The sequence below is a fragment of the Pavona decussata genome, unplaced genomic scaffold, assembly GCF_977016875.1.
Source record: "Pavona decussata unplaced genomic scaffold, jaPavDecu1.1 SCAFFOLD_9, whole genome shotgun sequence".
NCBI classification, from domain to species: Eukaryota; Metazoa; Cnidaria; class Anthozoa; order Scleractinia; family Agariciidae; genus Pavona; species Pavona decussata.
Genome location: NW_028145432.1, coordinates 72,129 through 97,014, shown reverse-complemented (window position 1 = coordinate 97,014; position 24,886 = coordinate 72,129). Strand labels below are relative to the sequence as shown.

General features: G+C 38.1%; 1 protein-coding gene, 1 long non-coding RNA gene and 1 other non-coding gene across 4 annotated transcripts; 1 reads left to right on the top strand and 2 right to left on the bottom strand.

Annotated features, from left to right (window-relative positions):
* Nucleotides 1–1,115: 1,115 nt before the first annotated feature.
* Nucleotides 1,116–24,802, bottom strand: LOC146488377 (uncharacterized). 2 transcript variants are annotated; one of them, XM_085116948.1, is made up of 7 exons: nt 24,513–24,802; nt 21,781–21,858; nt 20,803–20,868; nt 18,579–18,649; nt 11,273–11,363; nt 2,908–2,989; nt 1,116–2,332 (listed from the first exon to the last, which is right to left on the bottom strand). In XM_085116948.1, the coding sequence occupies exons 1-7, from the start codon at nt 24,682–24,684 to the stop codon at nt 1,846–1,848; spliced, it is 1,047 nt and encodes a 348-aa protein (XP_084973074.1). In that variant the 5' UTR covers nt 24,685–24,802; the 3' UTR covers nt 1,116–1,845. The 2 variants fall into 2 exon arrangements, with proteins under 2 accessions (XP_084973074.1, XP_084973066.1); XM_085116940.1 differs by lacking the exons at nt 1,116–2,332; nt 2,908–2,989 and adding exons at nt 7,975–9,038; nt 9,590–9,665 and having other exon boundaries at nt 24,513–24,797.
* On the top strand, nt 7,212–7,284 carry Trnak-uuu (transfer RNA lysine (anticodon UUU)). The gene has a single exon. It is a non-coding gene; the product is annotated as a tRNA-Lys (tRNA).
* On the bottom strand, nt 13,473–16,744 carry LOC146488378 (uncharacterized). Its single transcript, XR_014865982.1, has 2 exons — nt 15,606–16,744; nt 13,473–14,076 (listed from the first exon to the last, which is right to left on the bottom strand). It is a non-coding gene; the product is annotated as an uncharacterized LOC146488378 (long non-coding RNA).
* Nucleotides 24,803–24,886: the final 84 nt, after the last annotated feature.

Genomic DNA, 24,886 nt, shown 5'->3' with positions numbered 1-24,886 from the left:
CCTTTTTGCCCAATGCCCTCGCGCGCTTGCCCCGCTTGGCTTGAAGGAAACGGAAACGACTGCCACGCAGGCTAGAGTGGTGGTCGCTTACAAGAGAGCTCTTGAAACAGTATTTAACTGAGAAACAAAACGGTTGTTTACGAATTGGTCGCTTACGGGAGGTGGTCGTTTACGAGAAGTGGTCGCTATGGGAGAGTTGACTGTATAAACAGTTGTAGTTTCCCAGGATTAATGAAAGACATTTAGTTAGTTTGTTCGAAAACAGCCGGCAATCTGTAGAAAGAGATAACCAACTATAGTTAATTATATTCGGTCCCGATAGCTCTTCAGGAGCTTTGTCGATCTCTGAGAAACGCACACTTTTTTTTTTTTAGTTTTTCAGGCGAGGGATAGCCTGCGTCACGCTGATAGCAGAGCCTTTCTTTTGCTTGCTCGATTTTGGCGTTCTCAGTAAAGAAAAAGACAAAAGGAGGCTCTGCTCGCAGGGTGAGCCTGCGTGAACAGTAGAAACATTGGCCCACGGGTCATGTTTACTTAATGAAAACTATAATTCTGTGGAAACCGGAAAATGCTTTCTATTTTAAAACAGGATCCGAAATTAACTTTATTAGGCAGGCGCCAACTGGCAACTGAATATTTTTTTTCAGTCGCCATATGGAAAAATGTGGTCGCCAAAAAGTGTCAATAACATTTTTCCTTCGCAGCGAAACACAAACCAAACTTTTGGGTTGCCAATTTTTCATTTAAGAATCAGAATAAAGATAATGCGTTTGGGGCCGCAATGGCGATTTTTCTGCTAACGAATAAGATTAAATACAAACACGCTGATCGTAGCTGTGAAATGTTGTGATACGTAGATTTATAACAACAGGAAAATCGGTTTTATACTTCAAAATCAGCAGAAAGATAAAAAGTAAGTGACCAATTGGCGGGCGGCTTTGAATATTATTTTAATCGATTTGGCTGAAAATCAAAGTTATTGTTTGTATAATAATCGTGGCATGAAATAGCTAATCGCCCGCTGGCGACCAGTTGTGAAATTCTGGTCGCCAGTGCAAAATTTTAAGTCGCGTTGGCGACCAGGAAAGCGCAATAAATAACATCACTGCATGGTGTCCAAAAAATTACCTTTATTCATTGGAAATAAATAATTTTTGTGGGTTTGTTGGTGGAATATTCGATCCAAATTTCGCCAGTCATGTCGCGAGGAAATGAATTTACAGTGGAACCCCGTTAATACGGTCACCAAGGGGCCAAACAAAATTTGTAACGGATAACCGTATTAACGAGGGTTTTTTTTTTTAACAAGAAAACGTATGGTGGTTTTGCCGTGCGGCCAAAAAAAAGTGCCCGTAATAACGAGGTGGCCGTAGCGCGGGGTTGCACTGTATAAGCACTATCCGGACTATCCGAAGAAAAGAAAAAACACCACTCCAATTTTACGTCTCACTCCAATTCTCTTTGTCAACGTTCTGGGCTCAAACTGGCTCATTCTAATTCCCAGATAGCCCTTAGTCTCGTTTTCAAATCGAGGCTAGCTTCATACAGCGACAAGCACGAGCCTGAGCTCCTTTATTGGAATATTCTTGGGAGAGAACAAACACCGAGGACAAGTCGGAACGGTGGATATCAAGTCTAGTTCCTGGTCGTATTTTCTTCCCTGAGACTGGTAAAGAAAACCTGTGCTGCAACTGTCATACAGTTATGTACTCTTCGATTGAGCTCAGAAAGAGAACCAGGAGGGTCGTTCTCCTATACGGCACCAATCAGAGGCTGCACTCGACTCGTGTTGAATCAAGGATGGAGAGCTCTTGGCATAGACTGTCACGCTGCAGTGACTCCATACTATCCAATCTCGCCTTCTTCCTGCTCATTTCTATAATAAGCGTCTTTTTTCTTATCACTTGTCTCATAGCTCTCCCTTCCCTTCTCTCGATGTTCATGTCTATCTTTACTGCGGAATCCTTCACCTTCTCCGTAACGCCCGCGCTCTTTGTAACGCTCTCCACCACGGTCACGCGATCTCTCACCATCACGAGATCGTTGTGACCTTTCACTGTCACGCGTTCTGCCACTGTCACGTTCACGATATCTTTTCCCATCGCGATTTATATCAGCATCATCTTCACGATCACGATAGTAAGAACTACTTCGTGAACTTTCCCTGTCACGCTCGCGTTTCTCGCGAGATCCATCGCGATCACGCTTACGATCGCGCTCTTCGCGATGACTGTAATTCTCGCGAGGGTTCTCACTTTTTTGCTCACGATGATTGTCACGGACATGATCACGTGATCCACGCAAATATTTGTGATGTTTTTTGTCCTGTTGGCTTGGTATAAGGAAAGATAAAATAAATTGAATTAATCAAATGGTCTGTAGTTCCAAACCCTACCATACTTAGCTTAGCTAAGTCTATTCATTCCACTTTTTTATACTTTAACCCAGTGATCAGCATCAAATTTCTCCTTCAGGTAATAACAATGCTTATTCAACCCCTGAGGTCATGAGAATTAAGGGTATGATCACCCAAGGTGAATTTTCTTGATATTTTAATTACTTCTCCATGGTTCCTTTGAAAGAAAAGTATTGGGACAGGATAGGAGAATTTGTTCTTTGATATCATAGTAGAAGGGTGTAAAGAAGGGAAGGGGCAGATCAGGTGTGCAGGGGACTTTGTGTCCTGCTGTTTTTGCACATGATCAAATGTTAGGGGAATCTGTAAATAAATAAATAGCCATCAGACAAAATAAGATTGATGCATCAAGAGCACCTGGTTAATGACAAAGAACTGTGGGCTATACACGATGGCCCCAACTTATCCAAAAAGAAAACTTTGAAACTTATTCTCTTTGTACTCTGATATGTTGACAGTTGCAACAAAGATGACTACAACATCAAGATTACTCATACATTGGTCTCCTGAAGGGCCGATCTCTGCCTCCAAACCTCAGTTGTCCAGACTCTTTTTTACCTCCAAATCCACCTCCTGGTTGAAATGATAAAATTGATAAATAATTATTTTAATATACAATTTGACTGAGATTGCCCTCAAAGAATGGCTGGGCTCACATGAGGGTGGCTACTAAAATTGTTATTATTATTATTATTATTATTATTATTATTATTATTATTATTATTATTATTATTATTATTATTATTATTATTATTATTTAAGAATAAAAATCAACGATAAAAGTTTTGAATGACGTTCCGATGACTCATTTTTTAAATATAATTATTCGTTCAATCACGATGAGTTCATCAAGTTATATGCCGCGAGCTGGTGGAAAGAAGAAGAGAAAAAGTTTTGAAAACTGAAAAAAATTATACCACAATATCATTCTACCTTCAAGGCTCTCAAATGTACTCTCAAGTGTATACTGGATTACTTTTTCAATATTTGAATTTTCGGCCAGAGAGGAGTGTGGTACAAATACAGGCAAGATATAGTTGTTAAAATCTGGCCCATACAGTGGGCGGACTAATATTCAGTATTATTGCTTATTCAAATATCTCGTTTTGCGTGGCTGAATTCACTGTTGATCGCAAACAAATCTACGAAACACTATAGAATTGACGGAATTGGGAAAGAGCCCAAGCACCCCTTTCCCGTAAATCAAAGTTGAAAAACAAACAAACAAACAACAACAACAACAACAACAAAACCTTTTTCACTCGGCCCACCCAATGTTTTGCAAGGTCAACTTTGCTACGGGGGAGAGGGGGTGGTCGTGATCTTTTTGTCTAGGGTTGCCTTAGGCAAAACTCAGTATTTGAGTTGTCACGCGTACGCGGCTCCACGCTTTGCCTTTTATGGTGTTTTGAAGGACCCAAGAGACTATCCAGACTAGCCTTTGGTCGCCACAAGGAAGTGATATGGCAGTTAGCAGAAAATTAGCACTCGTTTTGTTTCGCTACTTGATGAAATATCATCATTAGGCTCTGTTAGTTTTCGTGCGTCATAGCTAGTAGTTTCGAGCAAAATATCCGTTAGGTAGCTTGAACTAATTGTTGCAATTCTGGCGTGAAAGATGCTATTACATCGAACTGGCATGTGCAGTATAAATATCCAATACGCTGCACTCGATTTGAGTAGAGTGGGTTTTTATAAATACCAGTTAGTGACACGAGAACCAGATATCTTGCAATAGAGATCAGACTGTTCATGTGCGGGATGGATATATGCAATCCGACAGGAAGTCAGCCAAAGACAATAACATGACAACTTCACGTCGATTTAAGTGTGTACCCACGTTTTGTGGGTCGTTAAGTATTCATATATTCATTCATTGTTTAGACTCATTGCCGATTCATCGGTGTTCACGTCGGATGTCACTCGGGAATGTAAGACAACTATAGAAATCGGAAGGCCCTTTGAGGAAATGTGTGACAATTTCCTTTTGTTTATCATCTGAGAACGAACAATAGCTCAGTTCGATTCACAAAAAAAAAACTTTTTAAAGCTGTCGGACTGCAACTTTTCTTTGATAATCTCTAAACTTTTAAAGTTTATTTTATGCTTATGATCAAGCACACGCTTATCGGAACAATCTCGAATATCAAACGTAAACACGGCTGTTAATATCAAGAACTCAGGATGCTCAGCGTTTGCAGTAATATAAAAAATCCAGGCCTCATTTATTTAAAGAAGAGAGTGGAATTCACCAAACAACTTTTTTACTTTGTAGGGAATAACTTCAATAATTCAAAATCTAAACGAGAAGGAGCAGTCGGCTGCGGAACTGTCAGACGGCACGTCGTTGAGAAATCTCGACCACAGAAACTCATTCAGAACACACTTTACAGCCGTTAAATCGACCTTCTCGTTAAAAAAAAATACAAATAAAAGAGAAACGTTTTCGGGATGAAATTTCGTTCAGGACTCTCTGCAATAATACATGTACCTTCGGGAATTCACACACGCTTCGGACGAAGACGGCTTCGCATAAATTAACTTTGCAGTTCGAACTGCCGATCAACAAACAAACATCGAACTTCGGCCTACATTGACCAAAAAGCCTCGTTCAAGATCTCTTTTTGAAGCTCTCAAAATGCTCTATTTTCATAAATACATATCGAACTTGGAAATGTTTTGCGAAAAAAACTAAATGCATGTAAAGTCCCAAGTCATTCTATCAGAGTTTATTCACACATCAAGAACAAAAGGATACGATAATAAACTCTGCCGCTCGTGGTCGCATAATTGCGCTATTGTTCCATTCCTTTGAAGTCGCTTTAGGTCCTCATCCAAAAGATCTCACCTTTTTCCAAACGAATGAAACCGAACTTATTCAACACGTTTTCGGTGGCTCCGAAGTGAATGCCCAAAGGACTAAAAATGAGCCTTCAAGCTACAAAATCCAGCGGTTTTTCCCATTTCTGAATGACACACTTAAATCGGCGTGAAGTTGTAATGAGAATGTGGTTTCGAGCCGATGAAAAAGGCCTCTGGGCATCAGGATTTTCTGCGTGAATTGATTATTGATTATTCTGGAAATATATTTGATGATTCATCGAAGTATATTGCATTTGCAGGAAATTCCTGACCGTTCGAAACCGTGGTATTACCAGTAATACAAATGACACGTCTTTCCGAAGAGGTATTTTTGGGTGAAACAATACTGATTTAGTTGCTCATTAGTATTCCGTTTTCGATGATTCAGTGGGAAATTGTTTCATTTTAGCTGAATCATACCAGTATTGTCTCAGGGTTTTTGTGATTTTTACGCACTTTCTACTTGTGCACGGTATTTTAGGACATCCGATACGTTAATTTTTTTACGCAACTTGATATGAACTTAGTTTCCTCTTCTTCCCGTTCTAATTCTAATCCATGCATTTGAGTTATTTCACTCTGGTCATTATCGTTTTTTTTTTTAATTTTGACAGAGGTATTGTAGTGCCGTTCAAAGTGACCCGCGTTTCGCCTTCGGCTTTTGATCGATCATGATGATTCTACAGTATGCCGAAAGGGTAGCCAAAAATTTTTCAGTTCTCATTAATGGCTCTGGTCCGCGTCCGGAGGCTCCAACACTGTCACGTACCAACTTTTATCGTATGGTACCCCCGTACTGCTTTAAAATACCTAAAACAAGAAATTATACCTTGTTTATACCTGAAGCTTTCATTTAATCTGGCGGCAAGAGCAATTTCAGCCCAAAACCTCTGCTCAGTTTTTATTTTATTTTTGACCCATTTTTGGCTACCCTTTTCGGCATACTGGTCTCCTCCTACCCTCCCCCTCTTCCAGCCTCCGCTCCCGAAAAGCCTGATAAATGTACTCAGGCTACTAATTTGAGGGCATGGTAAGGAAAAATCTTCAAAATTGAATAAGGATTCTGAAGGACGGGAATACTTATACTAGTCCTTTCCGAGCTGATGCATTCCGTTTGTGAACTGACCTGCCAGTTCAGTTAGAAGGACAAAAATTAAAGCGCCCTATAAAAGATCGATCGCGCGACAAACGCGTGTACCCTTTAATACGGAATATTAGACTCTGCTGAGATAATAAACTTCATGAAAATAAATTTAAAAAGGTAGCTTCTCTAAACATACACTCTTTTCTTTTTCTAAGAATATTGTTTTCCGGCCCAGGCAGAATTTTCTTATTTTTCTGACGATGTTTGGCTGAAAATATTCTTGTGAATATTCTTTATAGGTGAAATTACAGCGGTTACCAATAACACACGACCTACGGCATTCAAAAGAGTCGGATAAAGTTGCGTTTTGGTGGACGTCAATCCGTTTTAGAATGTATTGGGGTATCCAAGTGTCTAGTGTCTAGATCGAGCTTTTGGCTAGTGCAGGGTTTTATCGTTTTATTGGCTAGTTTTGTCGTTTAGAGAAAGGAAGAATTTTATACGGTTTAGTATAAACAAAATGATATTCTTTTCAAAATTTCAGCTTTGGCAGTCATTCTTAAAATGTTCTTAAAATTTCGCAGATTTCAGCCTCGATATGCTTATAAAATATATTCTTATAAAAGGAAAAGAGTGCAGGACTCCGAGTCCGGGAAAAAGTATTAAACCGCAACTAAATTTGAACTTAGCTCCTGAAAAGAGATTTGACGCCGAGTCCGGGAACCCGGGCCCATTGGTGCCGGAGGCGAGTGCCCTCGCCACTGCACGATCCCTGCTTCCCCCTCCCCCGCTGGTGCATTTCTCAATAAGAAACCTGTTTATATTTTTCTGTTAATTTGCCTGTCCAGAGCCCGGTTAGCTCAGTCGGTAGAGCATCAGACTTTTAATCTGAGGGTCATGGGTTCAAGTCCCCTATCGGGCGCGGTTATTTTGTTTTTCTTTCGCTATATTTTTACCTTTTTCTGGCAAATCTTACCTTTTTCTGCTGCGCAGGCTAGGCGAGGGGAGGCAAACGCAAGGCGCGAGTCACGCCCCGCCTCCTGTCGCGCGTGACCGATATGCTGTACTTTTTAACATGGTTTGGCCATGTACCTGTGAAGGAAAGTTTTGCTTTTCAGCGACACGATATTTCAGTTCTGTTGTTCACTGTTAGTAGCCACGCGCTATCACGTGACGGATGTCTGAATTTGGGCCCATCCGAAATCACTACCACGTGCATTTGGTAGACCATTCGACTCGCGTTGGTGTTCTACTTTTTGCTGTGCTACACCGTGCTGACGAGAGCCAACCAGCTCGAAACAGCTGTCCACGGTTGCCGCATTCTGTTGATTTTCGGTTTGGTCTCTATCCGATCAGCCTTGCAGAAATTTGAGTCAGAAAAACGTCTGTTCTGCAGGCTAATTTTGCATGGTCAATGATCGTTAAACTGGTCCAACCAACTGAGCATCATTGGCCATCATTACAAATGGTTTGGGCCAGACAACTCGTAAATGGTAGAGACATTCACCCACGGATCATGTTTAATAATTCTGTGGAAACCGGAAAATGCTTCCTATTTTAAAATAACTTCACTGCATGGTGTCCAAAAAATTACCTTTATTTATTGGAAATAAATAATTTTTGTGGGTTTGTTGGTAGAACATTCGATCCAAATTGCACTAGCCATATCACGAGGAACTGAATGTATAAATACTGTCCGGACTACCCGAAGAAAAGAAAGAACTTCACTCCAATTTTACGCCTCACCCCAACTCTCTTTGTCAACGTTTTGGGATGAAACTGCCTCATTCTAATTCCCAGACAACCTTTGGTCTCGTTTTCAAATGGAGGCTAACTCCATACAGCGACAAGCACGAGCCTGAGCTCCTTTATTGGAATATTCTTGGGAGAGAACAAACACCGAGGACAAGTCGAAACGGTTGATATCAAGCCTAGTTCCCGGTCGTATTTTCTTCCCTGGGACTGGTAAAGACAACCTGTGCTGCAACTGTCATACAGTTATGTACTCTTCGATTGAGCTCAGAAAGAGAACCAGGAGGGTCGTTCTCCTATACGGCACTAATCAGAGGCTGCACTCGACTCGTGTTGAGTCAAACTTAAGGATGGAGAGCCCTTGGCATAGCCTGTCACGCTGCAGTGACTCCATACTATCCAATCTCGCCTTCTTCCTGCTCATTTCTATAATAAGCGTCTTTTTTCTTATCACTTGTCTCATAGCTCTCCCTTCCCTTCTCTCGATGTTCATGTCTATCTTTACTGCGGAATCCTTCACCTTCTCCGTAACGCCCGCGCTCTTTGTAACGCTCTCCACCACGGTCACGCGATCTCTCACCATCACGAGATCGTTCACTGGTACGTGACCTTTCACTGTCACGCGTTCTGCCACTGTCACGTTCACGATATCTTTTCCCATCGCGATTTATATCAGCATCATCTTCACGATCACGATAGTAAGAACTACTTCGTGAACTTTCCCTGTCACGCTCGCGTTTCTCGCGAGATCCATCGCGATCACGCTCACGATCGCGCTCGTCGCGATGACTGTAATTCTCGCGAGGGTTCTCACTTTTTTGCTCACGGTGATTGTCTCGGAAATCTTCTCGCCCTGAACGAGCACCTTCATGATCACGTGATCCACGCAAATATTTGTGATGTTTTTTGTCCTGTTGGCTTGGTCTAAGGAAAGGAAAGGAAAGGAGAGGAAAGGAAATTAATCGAATGGCCTGTATATTGTAGTTCCAAACCCTACCATACTTGGCTTAGCTAAGTCTATTCATTCCACTTTTTTATACTTTAACCCAGTATTCAGCGTCAAATTTCTCCTTCAGGCAATATCAATGCTTATTCAACCCCTGAGGTCATGAGAATTAAGGATATGATCACCTAAGGTGAATTTTCTTGATACTTTTATAACTTCTCCATGGTACTTTAGAAAGAAAAGTATTGGGACAAGATAGGAGAATTAGTTCTTTGATATCATAGTAAAACGCACAGGACCATAGGACTTAACTTTCAATATTCAAGGGGCAGATCAGGTGTCTAACCTAGCAGGGGACTTTGTGTCCTGTTGTTTTTGCACCTGATTAAATGTTGGTAGAATCTGTAAATAATAAATAAATAAATAAATTTTATTTAAATTTTAAATAAACTTTAAAACTTATTCTGTTTGCACTCTGATATGGTGACAGTTGCAACAAAGATGACTACAACATCAAGATTACTCATACATTGGTCTTCTGAATGGCCGATCTCTACCTCCAAACCTCAGTTGCCCAGACTCTTTTTTACCTCCAAATCCACCTCCTGCAAATTGTAAAATTTATAAATAATTATTTTAAAGTGTATATGACACAAAATCTTTTATTAGCTTATTAGGAAGAGCTTTCAAAATGATGAAGAATGGCATTTATTTTATTGCGATAGCATTCTTGGTTGCCGAGTTATTTAAGATTTAGGTTTATGCAAATTAGACAACTTGTGACGTCACAAGACTGACACAAAATGAAGGGAAATCACAAAATTTGGAATATCTATGCAAATACTACATCTACAGGGTTGAAATTTTGCAGGGTTGATGTGCTGACAGAACTACACATTGTGATAGTGGCTATGATGTCACCATAGCAACGTACTCGTTACTAGACCTCTACCTTCCCAAAATGACAAATGCCTTATTCATTGCTCCACAGTCAAACAGAATTTCTTATACTTGTGCTGCGTAATGTCCATATTCCCTCACATCCACTGAATAAACATCAAGAGCAAAAACCGCTTTTTGGGAAGGGAAACTCTGATTTTATCCTTTGGATGGTGTGGGCCTGGAGCCCATTGTGTTGCCATGGAAATGTCATAGTGGTTCATATCATGAAACTTTGTGATGAGTATAACAACTCTACAAAGTTTCAGTTCTATACAGAAAAAGGCTTAAGAGATATTCCATTTTTTGTGATTTCCCTTCATTTTGTGTCAGTACTGTGACGTCACAAGTTGTCTAATTTGCATAAGCCTGAATCTTGAATAACTCGGCAACCAAGAATGCTATCGCAATAAAATAAATGCCATTCTTCATCATTTTGAAAGCTCTTCCTAATAAGCTAATAAAAAAATTTGTGTCATATACACTTTAATAATACAATTTTACTGAAATTGCCCTCAAAGAATGGCTGGGCTCACATGAGGGTGGCTACTAGAATTTTTTTTTTTATTACACAGTTTAGGGAAAACAAAAATAATGTAAAATCTCTACTGTGAAGGAGGTTTGGAAATGTGTTCCAAATTATCCAAATGTTGTGAAATTTTGCTAATTTAGGATTACGAATGGCTTGAGAGGCTATACAAACACTCAAAAGAATGTTTCATCCGATTTCCAAACACCTGAAAAAAAGCTGGTTAAAAACACTTGGCTACAACAGGTTTTTTCAACCCGCTTCTCAGGGTTTGGAAATCGGATGAAAGATTCTTTCTCATGTTTGATATATTACATCACTGTGGTAATGAAAGTGGGGTGTTGTGTTATCACAGTCATCCCATTCAAACAATAGATTTATATAGACCACAGGTTGCTGTAACCAAATGTACAACACCTGACCAGATAACAGATCAGTATGGAATACATCTTAGGTGCGCCTGTTCCACAAGCCTGATTTGAATCAGTGAGCTGTTTTATGGAGAGTCAAAACTGGCAAAAGTTCTTTCATCCATTTACAAGGCTCATAAGTTTCAAAATTTTAAAAAACAAATTTTGCACACATTCAAATTCATTATTGAATGGTGAACAGTGATCATTTTGGAATTTCTAGCATTTCGAGCAACTCTTTTACCTAGACTGCCAACAATCATACTTTTTACCAGTCAGATCACCCACTAACAAGTTAGGAGAAGAACGAGATTGCTCACAGTCTACTCTTTACCCAGTCTTCTTGGAATCCATCCCTTGAGGGTTCTTGCTGCTTCATACTCCACTAGTATGGCACAGCCATCAACCTTATGATTATGCAGTTCCTAAGATAATAAAAACATGTAAAAATGCTGTAAATTGGAACTTGAAGCTTTAATTCCTATCTACCAATTTGAATGTTGTCCAATACCCACCACTTGTTCAAGTGGTTAAAGTCTTTCACAACATACACAAGTGGTGAGTAACGGTGTTAGACATGACTGAAATCGCCTATACGTGGGAATGAAGAGTAAAAAAAGACAAAGATACTGGAAGAGTGATAGTGAGTATGACAATGAGATTCGCATTGCAAATGTTCTATCAGTTACTTCCTTAAGCCCTTGTTCTTTTTTATTGGTGACCAGTAGAGAAAGAGGATCCAGGTACCAGACTAAATTCAGCTGTGATAACTTCACACCAGCCCTGCATTCTTAGTTTGAAGTGTTCCAAGTACTCAAACTTCAAACTTGAATTTGAAGGGCTTGGTTTATAACCAACCTATGGTACATTTTTGATTGCTTCTTGTTGTTTTAGCTCAGATTAACTGGAGTTTTTGCATGTGGTTTTCAAATCCTTCAGGAAACATTGCCCCAATGTTTTATCCATTGTTTTATACTTTGTTTGCAATAAAAACCTATGATCACAGGCAAACTTTAGGTCTTTATCCAGGGGCGGTGCCTCGCATGGGACGTTCATCCTGTTGCACCTGCCCCTTTTGGGTCTTGCTTCTTTCTTTTTCAGTTATATTATTTATTGTAAGAGGAGCAACCAATAAAGCTGTTAAAAAGATAAATGAATAAAAAAAATTCAATTCTGTTTTTATCACAAAATGAAACCCATAGGCTCCATTTCTGTCACTCCCTCTGGTCCAATTTTCTTCCCCAATGAGTGTGGGCTCATTTCTCAAACAGCGGCTGGTTATCAAGCCTACAAGGCGTAAAGCAGTGGATGAAACATTGGAACAATGTTTTCTAAAGGAATTGAAGGCCACACCCTGGTGAAAATCTTTCAAGGATCTTTAAGGATCCTTAAAGATCTGCATGAGGATCTTTATGAGGATCTTAATAAAGATCTTCAAGGATCTTTGAAAAGATCCTCAAGGATCCTTCATTTTCTTGCCAAGATCCTCAAGGATCTTTAAGGATCCTCTAAGGATCTTCAAAGATCCTCAAGGATCTTTAAGGATCCTCTAAGGATCTTCAAAGATCCATAAAGATCTTTCAAAGATCCTCAAGAATCTTTAAGGATCCTCCCAAGATCTTTCAAAGATCCTCAAGAATCTTTAAGGATCCTCCCAAGATCTTGCAAAGATCCTCAAGGATCTTTAAGGATCCTCCCAAGATCTGGCAAAGATCCTCAAGGATCTTTGAGGATCCTCCCAAGATCTTTCAAAGATCCTCAAGAATCTTTGAAGATCCTTAGAGGGTCCTTAAAGATCCTTAAGGATCTTTGAAGATCCTTAGAGGATCCTTAAAGATCCTTGAGGACCTTGGCAAGAAAATGAAGGATCCTTGAGGATCTTTTCAAAGATCCTTGAAGATCTTTATTAAGATCCTCATGCAGATCCTCCCAAGATCTTGCAAAGATCCTCCTAAGATCTTGAAAAAAAGATCCTCATTAAGTATCCTTCAATAATCTTATGAAGATTCTTAATAAGAAATAAGAATTTTTCAAGAACCTTACAAGATCTTCTCAAAAGATTCGTATATCTTGTACGATTAAAAGATTCTTATTCTTATTCAGCTCTTACAAGATCTCACAAGATTCTTACAACGATCTTACAAGATCTTATAAGATTCCTACCAAAATCTTAAAAGATTTTAATATAAGATTCTTACCAAGATCTTGCAAGGTCTTATAAGTTTCTTACCAAGATCTTGAAATTGTCACGATCTTACCAAAAAGGGCCAAGATTTGATTTTGTTTACCAAGCAAGCTGCAAAATAGGAAAAAAACCCTGGAGTGTATATGTTTTTTATTTTCTTTGGATTGCCCTGACATTTCTGGCAATGACCTACAATGGTTCATTCAAATAACCTAGAATCATGTGTTCCTGAGAGTTTGATCACAGCTTGCTTAAAATGCAAAACCTACACATACCTGGATATGCTTCTAGCACTTCAATTCAAAGGCTGAGGCATTGTCAAACCATAACCAACAAGAAAAATAAATAATTATAAGTGTGATAACCTTTTATTGATAAATCTTAGCTATTCATGTGAAATAAATTTATCACAACAATCTTCAAAGTTAACATGGAAACTTTCATCTACAATGCCATTATGGCTTTTTTTACAAGGCATAAGATTGTATTCAAGTTCTTGTGATGCATGCTCACAAGATCAACAGCACTATTTTAATAATATTGTAATTCACAAAAGAGTGACAGAAACAAACCTCTACCAACAAATGTTCCCTAGACTAGGACAAAGTTTTACATGTAACTTTTTCTTTCATTTGCATCAATTAATGAAGCACTTATAATAATCTATTTGACTTAATTAACCTGGCAGCTTTAAAGCCTTTCTAAACAATCCTGAGACTTATTATTTGCCAGTATTATTTTCCCAAGAAAGAGCAACCTAACAGAGTGTACATATGGATAAGAGCTTGGTTTCCACTGGTACAATAATGTTCTTTAGTGTTAGTGTAAAATAAACAGATATATAAAAATAAAAAAATAACATTAAAAAACGTAACAAAAAAAGCCAATAAGTCCTTCCAGTTGCATGTTAAAAGCAAGAAAACATGAAAGCTTGAAATTATCCTGTATGGCCCCTGTGGAGAAAAAAAGAAAAATAATTAAAACTAAAAATAAAAACCAAGATATCATTTTTTTACGCTATTTCCCTTGCTAAAAAAAGCTACATGTACATATGTACCAATATTAGAACAATAATAATTTATTAACTAAGGTTTAGTGTATGCCCCCATTGGTCAAGTCACCATCTACTATTTGCCTCTGAGCAAATGCTGACAGCAGCTTACTATTGGCATCAAAATGTTGAAACACTGTTTGTTACAAGTGTCTCCCTACCTCCACCTCCTCCTCCTAAGTAAAGTCCAATGAAAGCAATGACGATGTGCACACTAATTTGCTCAAACAACATTGACCCAAAGGAAAGGGGAGTAGCGTTTCAACAGCTATTGAGAGTTGTTGTAGACTTTCCACTAAGGCCAGTGGGCCAGTAATTTACACTGTTTGGGAGCAGAGTCTTTCAACTTTTCAGTGAAAAGAATGGCACCAACATACAAGAGATACTCAGTGAAGCAACTAAAAACAATTGTTTTTCAAATGTTGGAGATGGAATGCACATGTAGTTGGATTAAGCCACAACCCACTGAAGAGCAGGATTACATCATCATTGTGTGAACTGAAAATTAAGATCACTGTCTCTTAAACAGCTTTAAAGTGACAAACGAATGCCACTTTTCAGTTTATGTTTTGAAAGTTTCTCTGAGCCAATTAAAAATTCCAGAGTGTAGGCTGAACCATTTACAATGTGTGAAATATTACCATTCTTAATGCAGCTTTGACATGTTCATTAAAGCCTATTATAAGAAAAAATGATTGCATTGATCAAAAACAATAAAGGATTGTTACTTAGTGTTCCCTTTATATTGCTTGCTGTTTTCAACTATGAAATCAAGAACTGATCAAATACTGCCATTATGCAAGTTGCATGTACAAACTTTTATTTAGTATTATTGTTGCCGAGTAGAAGTAGCAGAAGTCACGATTCACAACAAAATTAAATCAGTCAAAATAGACTCCAAGTATCATAATTACAAGTGACTTTATTGAGCAGGATTTGGTGACTTGACTCTGAAGCTGCAGTTTTGAGTCTGACAACCTTGACAACAAAATGGAGACAGGATCGAGATGAAAATCTACCGTCAAACAGAAAATTGTGCACTTTTAATCAGTTCTTCTGAGTGATCACAGTGACCACTAAGCTGCCTTTAACTTTTTAGACAATGTTACAGTGAGCTTCTCACCAGTAACAATTTTGTTAGTTGCTGCCTTCAGTTGTACACTCCATGCACGAAGATCGTAAATTAATCTTCACGCCAAATCAAGATCTATGACTCAAGTCTTCAGCTTATACCAACTCTGTCATGATATTAACCTGGCTACAAATGACTGCGTAAAAACGTTTGCAAAGGCTTCATATAAAAACTAAATAGGGAATGACCACCTCAATAATCTTCAAGAAGCAGATATGCATGCACGTTGTCTATAATTCGCTTGCACGATCACACATTTTCATGCAGTCTTTCACAAAATAATTGGTGTCGAAACTTACCTCTTTCTTAAAAGTGGTTGTCCACAGTTTGCTACTTGAAGCCATCATTTTTCTAGCGTAGCAGAGGCAAAATCCAGAGGAAATGTGTGCTGTATAGATTTGAATCCCGCCTGAAATCCCTGAAATCTAATATGAAACGGTCTTTCTCCGAGCCTGCAATGGGATAACTGCTGACCAAAATGGTGCCCAGTCTTCGCAGTCTGAATGAAATCCAAGATGGCTGCCGGTGTTGCTGTGATTCCACGTTTTTCCACGTTTTCTTGCTCATTTTAAAAGCTAACATTATGCATGGAGGTCGAAGGGATTATGATTCAAAGCATTTTTGTTCTTTTTGGCATTAAATGGAGTTGAGATTCATCACAGAAGGTTTGTAAGTAATAGTGTTTTCACAAGTGAGTTTCAGTGTAGGACCGTGCATTTAGTTTTTTTTTTATGCAAATACAATCTGTAAACTGCAAACTGTAAGTCTTAACAGTCATATTTTTTAAGCATTTGTTTAGAAACACACATGTCTACATTGCGTTTATCAACTTAGAACACTGAAGGAAACAGTATTAAGATGTACAAGATGTCACAACAAACAACTAGTAAATTTTATTGTTAATAACAATACAAGTAAAGAGATAATCACAGTCAGTGTAAGAGTATTGCGGGCATGTTTATTTATTCTTAGATCCTGTCAAGATTCTTGTATGATATTATGAGATCTTAATAAAGAATTGAACCAAAGAAGAAGTTTTTTTTTTTTTTTTTCAAGATCTTCATAAGAACTGTTTTTTAAAACTGTCATTCTTAATTTATGCTAAGATCTTACCAAGATAATAATTGTAAGGTGGTAAGACCTTAATCAGAATGGTTGTAAGATCACGGTACAAATTTTGATTAAGATCTTATTAAAAAAAAAACATTAAAAAATTTTTCTTTTTAATTTTCTTTTTCTAAAGTAATTATTTTCCTATGGATGCCTTGCATCTTTGTCATGTTAGTCCTGTGTTTAAGCACTACCAACATGATTAAATTAGCATGTGTTCCATGGGAAGGGTAACTGTAATAATTGATGAAATCAGGGCTGTCATTAACGGCCCTATCCCATAACACCTATTAGGCCTGAATATCCTTGAAAGAACCTTGATGTTACAGTTGATCTGATGGTAGAAGGATCATTTTAGTCAGAAATTGACAAGATTGTTACAGGTAAGAAGCTTAATGCCACATGCTAACAACTTAATGACAGCCCTGATCATTAGATTCAATATACATGTACCAAGTGTTGGTAACAGGTTAATCTTTCCAGACTGTGTGGAACTCAAGGTTAACTTTGAAACTCTTCACAGGTAACCTTTTGGTTAACATCTGAAATCTTAATTTGGTAGCTTTCATGTCAGTGCCAAGTGTGCTCAATGCAATTAAAAAAAACAATGAGGCAATTTCATTGGTTAGGATGGGCTTAATTAAGAGTGATTGCGCAATTTTCATTTATGACAGACCACCAGTGAAACAGTCGTGTGACTCTGAAATGCACTATGAGATTCTGATGTAGGATTTTTATCATACCAGCTCAATTATGAAATTGAATATGACTTCTTTTATTGCTTTTCACTACATTTTTGTCTTCTTCATTAAGTTCACTTAGTTCTGTAGTTAATCTTCAGGTTATTGATATAATTTGATCAATCAGCTGACTGAAAGCTTGACTTGTAAAGTGCAATCATCTTAATGTATACCATCTTATTGACTTTTGTGTTCGGTTTTTGCTAGTTTTGTCTTTTGCACGGCAACATGGTGTTCAATAAATTATTGAGCCCTTCACAATGTGTTACTAATTTTCTTGGCTGAGACTTGCTACCGTTTCAAATCCTTACAGGGATCTATTTAAGATCTTTAAGCGACATCCAATTTAAAAATTATCGAGGATCCTGGTGGATCATGGGAAAGATCTTTGAAAGATGTTTTAAAGATCCTTCAAAGATCCTCATTAAATCCTTGAGGATCCTGATAAATTATGGAAGATCCATGTTAAATCTTCGAGGATTCTAGCAAAGATCTTTCTAAGATTCTTCAAAGATCCTCATTAAATCCTTGAGGATCCTGGCAAAGACCTTTGCAAGATCTTCACAAGGATCTTTTAAAGATTCTTCAAAGATCCTCATTAAATCCTCAAGGATCCTGGCAAAGATCTTTTCAAGATCTTTACAAGGATCTTTCTAAGATTCTTAAAAGATCCTCATTAAATCCTCAAGGATCCTGGCAAAGATCCTTGCAAGATCTTTACAAGGATCTTTTTAAGGTTCTTCAAAGATCCTCATTAAATCCTCGAGGATCCTGGCAAAGATCTTTGCAAGATCTTTACAAGGATCTTTCAAGGATTCTTTAAAGATCTTCATTTAATCCTTGAGGATCTTCAAGGATCCTTGCAAAGATCTTTGCAGGAATCGTTACAAGGATCTTTGTAAGATCCTTGCAAGATCCTTATTGATTCCCTAAGGATCTTTGTTCAAGATCTTGCAGATACAGGATCTTTAAAGATCTTTGGAGGATCCTCAAAGATCCTGTAAGGATCCTTTGAGGATCTTTGTCTTTGAGGATCTTTAGCAGGTCTTTGAAGATCTTCAAAGATCCTTAAAGATCCTGTGAGGTTTTTCACCAGGGCATGCCATTACTTCGGTGTATCTGAGCTATAGGTCGGTTATCCACCAAGCCCTTCATTTGTACTCTCATCAAAATGAAAAGAGCTGCTAAAATCCCCCTGTGGTGGCGAGGTTTCAATAACAAAAGGGTATGTGGAAAAAAGATGTGATGAATAATAATTGCTAGATTCTCCTTTTCAAATTGCCTTGTATTTGCTTGGTTCAACAAAAGGAGAATTTGATATTACACCAAAACACCCTTAGGGCCTTGTTCCATGCACCCCTTATGAAAGCAAAGGTTGGTAATTAATGTTAGTTGTTATTTTCTTATTGATATTTCTCTTACTCTCCAGGCTTTATTAGCATCTCTGTCACTTCTGTACTCCACAAATGCATAGCCTTTTGAAAACCCTGTTACTACATAGAAGATTAAGAAAAATCCAAAATTAAAGAAGTATGATGTGTGGTTCCAGAAAATATCCATACCCCCACCACGGAGGGAATTGGAAATTCCAGAGGGGTTGGGGGGGGGGGGGTCAATGGCCCAGGAAATTCCAGAGGGGAGGAGGGGTAAATGGTTGGATAAGTTTCCAGAGGGTCAACTTCACATTCATGTCAGACATAAATGTTCAAAATTGTAACTTATCAACTTTGTAACTTCGCAGATCTTTCTTGAAGACATTACTTTGTTTAACTGTTTTAAAGAAACCCTTGTTACATTAAAAACATGTTTCCCTTCTCCGAAAAGCCTTTGTATTAAAGTGAAGTACTCCAACTGAGACAAGAAATCTATGTCTGCATTGCGTGACTCAGTTATTATAAAACTACGTACTGTTGTTTGTGAAACTTTCTTGCGTAGAAAATATTGTTTACTGGCAACAATTGAATTTTTATCAATGTTTAAAAGGGTAAATTTTGTATGGCTATAAAGTGAAAGCCCCAATTTTACATAAAACATTGAAATATTTGTTTGTTATTTTTGTATGCTGTGTAGAGTTACGGGCAAAGGTCAATTCCCGGGGTCAATTATAACTGGTTTGTCAAGACCGACCCGTGTTAAAACTTATTTTGTCCAAAGTATTTCAACTTAAAGTCCAAAACTATTAACTTAATTTCTATGCCAAAATTCAACAAAATAGAGCCAATTCAACATTTTTTTAATGAGTTATTGATCTCATACAAAATTTGCATAAGAATGTGAACATGCTAATTTCGTTTTGCGGCTCCATTTCGTCTGCGGTTTCAAGTTACGATCTGAAAGCTCTATTTGTCCTGCCCTGCTAATGCTTATTTTGTCCATGCTATTCCGATTCAATAGGAAAACTATTGACTAAAATAACTAGACTGAATGATTACCAGGAGAAAAATCATCAATTGAGTAGAACTAAAGCGATAATCTTTTTGATCTCCTAAAATTTGCATAGGAACGTAAACATGACATATGCAAATTAATGAAAACACATTTTTCCATTGGTGGACTTATTCCAACAATTTAGATTTAAAATCTTCAGCGAAGCTAATGGTAAAGTTTGATGTCAATGACCACAGGTAAATATAAAACACAACAATTATTTCAGTATCAAGAGCTTTTTGGCAAACTCTATCGGTGAAATTGAACGGTGCGCGCGCTCTTCGATAACGCATATTTTCTCCTTGTGTAGGCAGTTCTTGATATTTCTTAAATGTTCACATCAAACTGATTTTTGAGGCGTTCTTTTGAAGTAAAACTTTTCCAGAGGGAGGTGGGGGTGTATTCTGTATTTAAGGAATTTCCGAAGGGGTGGGGGGTTAAAAAAATACCTCGAAAATGGAAAATCCTGGGGGGTGGGGGGGTCCTATGTGAAATTCCCTCCGTGGTGGGGGTATGGATATTTTCTGTACCGACACAATTTAAGACTTGGTCAGCTGATACAGCAGCACTGTCAACAAATCCACACAAAATAGAACAAGATGTATCTAAGAACCAGTCGATAATATGTTTCCCAAGTATGATGATAGCATAGAATGGCTGCTTTTATCCCTTCATTTCTGGCTACTTGCCTTTTTTTACAAACTTTCTTCTTCAAATAACAACATTTTTGTGGTTCAACTCTGTCCAAATCCGGGGATTGGGGGTGGGGGTTTTAGATTTTAACTATTTCGGTCTAAATGGTTATGGATCCTAGAAACCATGTCTGAAAATAGGTATGAATTTAGAGGCCAGGTCTGAGAAAGGGTACCGGAAAATTATAAATTTTGGTCTGAGATAGAGCCGGGGTTTAGAGAACCAAGCCATGCACCCTATCAAAAATTTTGGGAGTCCCCCCTCTGCCCCTGGACTCCAAATACAATATTGTCAGTGGATTCAGGTATTGTTGTATAAACTTTCTGTGTTAGCATGCCTCTGCAGCTCATGCCTTTGGCCCTTGCTAAGCCTGCAGAGTCCAATGCCAACGGATGAATGCTAACATTATCCGAACCAGATTTGATGGTGCAGTTATCAGCTGGAGTGAAGAAGCAGATATGATGACCTCTGTGCCTTTAGATGTAAAATAATAACATTGCATGATTGCACTGTTATTCTCACTTACCAATATCTCTAATAAGTCTGCACTTCACTACTTCTCCACATTTTGCAAAGACTTTATATACAGTAGCTGCAGATCGAAAATTGCAAAAAGCATTTAGGAAATTTAATATAATACCAAACAGTAAATCTGACAAGGAATAAGATGCTTTGTCGCAACCTTAACCGCACATTCTTTTTGTGACCAAAACCAAATGTTTTTAATTTAATTTGAAATTTGTTTGACACTTGAATTACAGGTGCACTTTGGAAGAAGTTTCTTAGGAAAAGGAAAAATTGCAGTTAAGTGTTTAAAGATGGTGTTTCCTAATACAGAGGTATTTTTGTGAAGTTTATGACTATGCAGTAAAAGCAAATCCTAGCAAGGCCTATTTGGAATCCAAAAAGAAAATTAGGGGTCACCACTCATTTTTCAGAGATAATTAAGGAACAACACTAAGAAGCTTTAAAATACTTGCCAGTGTATGGCATTTTTTCCAAGTTGAAGCTTGTTTGAAGCAAAAAGGTCTTAATATAGCAGGAAACAAGTTATAATTTTAAGTATCTCTGAAAAATGCATGGTTATATCCCCAATTTTGTTGCTGGTTTACAATAGCCCTTGCTAAGATCTGCTTTTTGTACAGTCACAAAATATGAACTAAAAATATCTTTGAGTTAGTAGATACTGGTACCATCCTTAACAAAGTAAGTTTATAAGCTTACAAGTTTACAAACTCACAAAAAACAATGTCTTGTCTGGATCACCAGTCACTCTCTTGTTTACTGTAAATGTACGTATCACACTAATTGTATGTATTGCACTGTTTATTGCACTATATGTATGTATGCTTGTATATTTTTTATTGTCTATGGCAAAAATAAATTGAAATTGAAATTGAAAGCTTTTGGGACCATCTCAAGATATGTAGAATGTGTGTGTAATAACCAAACGAGGTACTGTCCTTAATCATAATTATTATTTTTGACTCAAATAAAATTAAACCTTCACAGGTGTCCTTGCTAAGCTTTCCAACAAACAATGTCTTGTCTGGATCACCAGTAACTCTCTTGTTTGGCTTATCTGGAAACATTGATGGGACAGGAGCAAGAGTCATACACAACCAAAAAGTAAGCTTGACTGTGAAGATGCCTTTTGCTCTGACAAGTTGTTCAATTTGCTTTACCTGTGTGATGCTGACAAAATTCAGGAAGGAACTCAAGTGCAAGTACTGTATACATTAAAAATGCAAATGAAAAGTAAAGCAAGGGCAATAAAGGATTCATTTCTTGCTCATAGTTTTTGCTTGCATATGTGTCAAGTGTGAATAAATGGGAAACAGGTGAAAAGAGAAGAGAATTGGGAATCAAGTGAAGCACAATTTGTTGTGTTCCACCTTGAAAGAGTGTTCTTAAGATGTACAGGCATAAATTAGATATGCGAACGTTTGCATTTGCCTTGTAACTTGTAAACATCCCATAGTGTTTGCATGTGCTTGAATTACTGTACCATTTGATCATATCACAATTCCAGTGGCTACGTAAGTTATATATAGTTAGTTGTTGGGGAATGTGAGCATTTTTCCAGGAAGTTCCTCCAGGAGTCATTGTTCCGAATCCGAATTACGGTCGTTTCGCCTACGGGTCGTTTCGCCTACTGTCTGTTCGCCTACGACTTGAGGTGATTCGCCTACGGGTCGTTTCGCCTACGGTCTGTATTCGCCTACGACTAAAGTCGATTCGCCTACGTCTTATAAATATGTCAGTTCGCGTACGTCGTAAAACACATCCTACACTAGTTGATTCATCTGTTTTATGCGCGATCGGCTTTTCAGTTGAGTCAATTCCCAAAGCGTAATTTTGTGTGCTAAATAAACCAACTCAATATTAACTGCCGCTTTGGAGTTAAGTTGCCTTCACACTCAAAATCAAGCCTAACGAAGCTCCAATTACACTCAGCATAAAGCGTGTTCATTTCGCGACATTTTTATTCTAATACACTTCTTACATGCGGGGACGTTTAGGTAATCCGAGTGACACCCGCCCCTTAAACATTTTTATTCTAATATACTTATTACATGCGGGGACGTTTAGGTAATCCGAGTGACACCCGCCCCTTAAACATTGTTATTCTAATATACTTATTACATGTGGGGACGTTTAGGTTATCCGAGTGACACCCGCCCCTAAAACCGAGATTAAGTTCGATGCTTATTTAAATTTGGCGATCATTAATTGAGATCATAAGTTCGTAATTCTATCTTAACCAATGTAATTTAACCCAACTCGACTTAGCTTAACTTCGATGCTTATCGATTTCGAAATTCCAGCCTTGTTCTACCCTAAATTAATGTGCAACTTAACCTAAGGTAAAGTCAACCTTAGAAAACTTAGCTTAACTTTCAGACTTTTCAATCTTACTGGCTACGAGCCGGTCCATTCAGGTGGGAACAGCAGCGGAGTAATTGTGAAGCACTCTTGGCGCCTTTGAAATCAATCGTGTTAATGAGAAAAGTCTCACCTTCTTTTGTGTAGGCCGTAAACCGTTAATCTAATCCTTGGTTATTTTGATCAGAGTCCACGCGTGAAAGCGCACTTTTATTTTTCTTACTCAGCCCGAAGTTTATGATTCAACGATCACCGATTCAACGAGCCGCAACATCGAAATGAAAATGAAATCAAGCTATGTAGTGTGAACAAGCTAATTTTGTGGTAAGTACTATGTATGCTAATGAAAACTCTCACCTCCTTTAGTGCAAGCGCCGCTCAAGTCACAAGTCTACACAAAGAACACTTTAACTCCATGTATTATTTGTCAGCTTGCTAAGTTAGATGAACTGAAAGTACGCAAACGGAGCAACTTCAGAATTCCCGGACACATTTCTCCACAAGATAGTTTATAGAGTTAAAGATTCAACAAGTCGCAAAATCGACGTAGAAATTGAACCGACTGTCAAGTGGAAACCGAAGCTAATATCGTTATATATGTTAATGAAAGTCTCACCTTTTTTAGTTTAGGCGCCGCTCACGCTTCACAAGTCTACACAAAGACAGTGGCTCGCGCTTTTACAAGCCTGCACAAAGACCGTAAACTGTGATTAATTTCATTTTAATACACACCTTAATGCTCAGTTTTACAATCACACGTTTTTTTAAACTCATTTTAAGCAGAATATCATTCACACATTGACCATTCTTTTCGTAGATGCCGGGTTCTGCTATAATAAAGCTTTAGCGCGTTTTGTTTTTTTATACATCAAGGATAGAATGTATCGACTTTTGTTGTTGTGTTTTCTTTTTAAGGTTCCAATGACCAAAGACTTTAATAATTCAGATGTAGATGCCGGGTTCTGGTATAATAAAGCTTTAGCGCGTTTTGTTTTTTTATACATCAAGGATAGAATGTATCGACTTTTGTTGTTGTGTTTTCTTTTTAAGGTTCCAATGACCAAAGACTTTAATAATTCAGATGTAGATGCCGGGTTCTGGTATAATAAAGCTTTAGCGCGTTTTGTTTTTTTATACATCAAGGATAGAATGTATCGACTTTTGTTGTTGTGTTTTCTTTTTAAGGTTCCAATGACCAAAGACTTTAATAATTCAGATTTAAAATTCAACATATGAATCGTAGGCGAACTGACATATAAGACGTAGGCGAATCAACTCTAGACGTAGGCGAACAGCCAGTAGGCGAAACGACCCGTAGGCGAAACGACCGGAATCCATCATTAAACTTACATTTTGCCTCCATAGCACGGGTCACAGCCCTATCATGAGGCGCTGTATCAGTGCCATCGATGCTGCCGGCTTGCAAAGGGTGGTAAAATTTCGCCAGAGGAGACCAGTTGTTCCAAGTGGGAATTTCATAGCCCACATCAATCTTCTCCACTTGATCATTTGCTGATTCCATGTTACGTTGCCATCCGCCGCAAAACGTCTCAAATTTGGTTATATTTACGTCTTAAACTCGGTAAAATCATATCGAAATCTTCCATTTGTCCGACTGTGATCTATTCGCCATGTTGGATTATAGGCCCCGTTGACTTCTGGGAAGTTTGGACCCAGTTTCACGCGTCGTTCATTATGGCGCGGTTTGTTTTCCTTCCCGCGCT